Below are 4442 nucleotides of genomic sequence, written 5' to 3'. Positions count from 1 at the left end.
TTGTTGTATAAGTTTGTTATTAGACTCACGTGTCCCTATGAGGTAACCTTGGAATGGTGACCTTGACAAGGAACATCTGTTCCACCATACCGTCCACTGTTGTGGAGAATTGTTATAAATTAATAAACCAGGATTGGAAAAGTTTTCTAAAATTCACAAATCTCACTCAATGGAAAAATCGTACTTGGACTTGTCCAACCCTGCAAACCCTGTAAATAATCTTTCTGTAGGTTTAAAGTAGCGTCGCTCCCACTGGACGATGACACCGTCTGTGTGAGTCTAAACGATCGTCTGTACGCCGTTGGTCCCGAGGAGACAAAGCGTTACGACCACAACGCTGACAGTTGGGAGCCTCGTGCATCCCTCCGCGGAAAACTGGATCGGATCGCCAACGCCGTCTCCTGCGGCGGGAGGATCTACTGCACAGACTACGACCTGACAAAGATGATGTCATACAGCCCGGTTCGCGACAAGTGGAAGACAGCGACGTGCGAGCTGCCCGACTGCAGCTATTTCCACCTCGTCGTGTCCGAGACTCACGACGAGCTGTTCGGATTGGCCAGCCGAGCGCGGGATCCGGACCAACCACTGGTGAATAAGGTTCTGTACAGGTATAACCCAGGAGCGCACAGGTGGGAGCACTTACTGGACATTCCAAACAGGTTTGTATTGAGCTTCCTCTGCTTCTTCTCTAGTTATCTAGGTGGGATCGCTATTTGGCTCTGAACCTAGAGGTTCTGGGTTCAAATCCCAGCATGCTACCTTGAAAACCTTGTACTCTTGAAAAAGGCACTTACCATTCTACACCCATAATAATCGGTACCTGACGGTGAAGTAAAAGGCAGTAGGGAAGTGGTGGGCTCTGCCTTCCAATATCATGCCCTATACACAGTGGATAACAACTACTACCCCTACAGCCTCAAGAAAGGCTATTGAACTGCCTTTACCAACATAGCTAATCAGTAATAGTCATCAGGTAATGTATGGATATAAACAACATATAGTTTCATAACTTGAAATTTCATTTGTCATTATTGAACTGTTGAAGTTAAACTGTAATATCTGACAGATGTAATGTCCAATTTTTGTGTAGGATATTACAGTTTAACTAGTTCAATAACATATAGTTTCAGTAACACTATCTAGAATGTGGTGGTTCAGATTTTATCACAGTCAAACCTGTACAGATAACATGTTTTAAAAAGAGTCTGAGAAGAATATTATAAATATCAAACTTTTAGATAAGGCACAGCATAGTTTTCCTATTATTTTCTTTGTATGTAACTTACTGTATTTAGCTCCAGCTGTAAATGCAATTTAGCTCCAATGGGGCTTGAATATACAATAAAATTCATTATTCATTATTTTCATTGAAATCTTAAACCAATATTGTCCTTGCTAAAACAGGTTGTCGGTGTTTGACACCTACACGTGCCTGGCAGCCCGGATGTACCCCCCTGCACTCGGAGGGGGGGACCAGTTCCCTGACCTGGAGGACCCAGGGGGGGACAGTGATGATGGAAGCAACTCTCTTGATGATGATGGTGATGATGATGATGATCAAACAGACGGTCAATGACTCTAGAAATCGTTAAGGGACAAAGAGAAAACTATGATCACTGGTGTGCCAATGATGATATTAGCAGAAGAATTATACCTAAATCTTATACAAATAAATTGACAGAAAGAACATTGTTTTTCCATTTATTGTTTTGAACCAAAATGAAACATATTGTGAAACTCTTCTCTCGTTTGATAGTTGTGTCATCATTTCCTTAGTCATACTTAATCCAACACTAGAAACAATATCTTTCACAGTACTGATGTTGTGAGTGTTTGTACGTATAGATATTTGTGTGTAATTTGTGTTTGTAAACTATGTATAAAGTTATGTAGGCGTGTGACTGTGTGTGTGTGTGTGTGTAACTGTGTGTGTGACAATGTGTGTCGAGTGTGTGTGTGTATGCGTACTAGTATGTACATGTCTGTGCGTGTGTACTTTGGACGGACAGATACCAAATCAAAACAGACAGTTCTACCTATTTGTTTTCATGGTTTCTCACTTGTAAGAGTTACCATTCACCTCACTAATAGAAAGCTGATGACAAAGCCAATGCCAGTTTTGCAACCACACACATTCGCCAAATGATGGTAAGCTTCACAATTAATGTTCTAAATGTTTCTTTAAATACTCAATGCATAATCAGTAACAGATTATGCAAATAAGGGCATTTTTTGCATAGAAAGTTGATGATCTTTCGCCAAGTAGCTATTACTCAAGAAGCTGGATATGATTTTGGAAAAGGTCAGACATCTTTCTACAGTGACACTGAAGAGATATCGTTAGAGAGCAGGTACTAGTATTCTATATCTTTAAACTATGAATTGATATGCAAAAGATTCTTAGAAAGACAATTTTAGTAGTCTAAATGAAACAATAGGGTAAGACAAGTTACGGCGATGTTGATGCAAATGAGTTGATTAGCCGGCTCGCTCAGCTGCTGGATAGTGTCAGTTGGATTTTTTTTTTTAAAGAAGAATTTGACCAAATAGGGATAAAAGTTACTAGTACTATGGGTTTTCAGTCAGTCTTTTGCATCTATCCTGCCAAAAAGTTTACTTCTAGACCAATCAACTCCTATTGGACTTTTATTCCTAACTTGACCAAATCCCCCTATCACTATTCAGCCAGGCGGGAGTCTGGTTAAGACTAGTGCAGACTACCCAGGAGGTGCATTGTGGGAAGCATCAACTGGTGGTTCTTTTTCTTTGTCCGACCGCCCTGGCACATGTCGTGACGCGTAAGGGATCTTGTATCGAGTCTTTCGTCAGTTTCCTGCGAGATACTTGCTTCAGCTTTCGTCTCTTTGCTTGGGTTGGATCAAGTATACCTTACAGGTACGTACGCCATACTTCAACGTACAGTGTAGGTATTGAAAAGATTTGGTTGAAGGATGCCTCGTCACTCGTGTATAAATTATAGCGCATTCTTAGATTTATAGCGGTTGTAGTTGTGACTACGCTCAATACCTTTGTCACCCCTAAATGCTCCCAAAAATACTCGATATTTGCTATTTTCTGCTCCGAATGGCCAGAGGTGCCAAAGCACGCCTTTCATATAACAGGTATACTATAGTGATTCCTGCGAACCATATGAAAAATGCACTGTTAGCAAACGTACGACATTGTCTTGCAAATTGCAATCATTGCGTTCAGTCTTTATTGAAACCAACCGCTGAGCAAAGTGGATACTGGGGTATGTTTTGTGTTTCTATCCACGATATTTCAACTTTTTTAAAGCACAGAAAGAGTGCATATCGTCACAAAGATATATTTCTTTACTTATCTGAGATCTACGGTAATATTTTGCTTCATTTTCCGCTCCATCTTCAATGAATGACCCTCTTTGTCACGGCAACGACTGGTCGATTTCCATATGAATACCGTGTTCTTCGAATAGGCATACCGCACTGTTATTCCAGCCTTCATAGCCTGGAGCGCTTTTCCGTCTTCTTTTGTTGGCTCATAATACATTTTTGCTGATCATTTCTTTTTGTACTGGGTCGCCAGACCCACTAGAAATAACTATAGCCTCAATAACTATAGGAGAAGGAATAACTATAGCCCCCATAGCTCTCCGGTCCAGAGAGCCTGTGGAGGCTATAGTTATTCCTACTCCTTGTCACCGGGATACCGTCTGTAGCAAAATGACTACGCTGGCTATCATAGGGAGAATAATTTGCCATGGTAGTTTTGCTGCCAGAGAAGTTTGCCGGAGGGGAAACATGGACCTTTAACATCCTTCAGTTGACCGATACCCCATATGCAGACCCTACCGATGTACATGTATTCTCTATACGTACAGGCACTTCCTCTATCATAAATGTTTTCGGCTCGAACGAGGGGCGGTGTTCCCACCAAGACGGCCAATTGTTCACAAAAACAACACACAAGAAGACGAGTTTTTCACACAGGGCCCCTCAAATTGGCTGTGTAACCTGGCTTTTTTTTCAGGTCTTCTCAGCACCTTGTATTCATCAAATGGCTGTCATTACTTGAAAAGCCCATTAAAAATATATAATGACAAAATCCTACCTATATAAATCCGGCCGGATAAAATAAACTAAGGACCAACAATATGCTACAGACCAAAGGGCAGTTCATATGAGTGGGAAAGTTTACCAAGTAGAATCTTCAAGTCATGTTTGAAATCTGGGGACAACAGATAAGGTTTGGTTTGACTACGCATAGATAAGTTAGCTTGAAGAACATGGGACTAGTGGAGTAGCCTGCATTTTGTAGTTTCTAAAATCAAAATGAAATTATGCTGACCTTAACTCAGTTAAGGCCAGCATAACTTCTAGGCACCTATAAAGTGATGTATCACAAGGCTTGAGTGAGCAACAAATGCTTATACACAATCTCTTTCATACGCCACGTTA

The 4442-nt window shown here is 41.0% G+C and overlaps 1 protein-coding gene across 1 annotated transcript in view; it reads left to right on the top strand.

Moving 5' to 3' along the window:
* Positions 1 to 1690, top strand: part of LOC118417470 (kelch repeat and BTB domain-containing protein 7-like) — an 8456-nt gene extending 6766 nt beyond the window's left edge. Inside the window, exons 3-4 of the mRNA XM_035823035.1 lie at positions 231 to 662; positions 1408 to 1690. Coding sequence (XP_035678928.1) covers positions 231 to 662; positions 1408 to 1579 — 604 coding nt within the window. The 3' untranslated portion in view covers positions 1580 to 1690. The remainder of the gene's footprint in view (positions 1 to 230; positions 663 to 1407) is intronic.
* Positions 1691 to 4442: the final 2752 nt, after the last annotated feature.

Source organism: Branchiostoma floridae, chromosome 6, assembly GCF_000003815.2.
Source record: "Branchiostoma floridae strain S238N-H82 chromosome 6, Bfl_VNyyK, whole genome shotgun sequence".
NCBI lineage: Eukaryota > Metazoa > Chordata > Leptocardii > Amphioxiformes > Branchiostomatidae > Branchiostoma > Branchiostoma floridae.
Note: the sequence above shows the minus strand (reverse complement) of the source record. Positions and strands in the feature narration are given on the sequence as shown.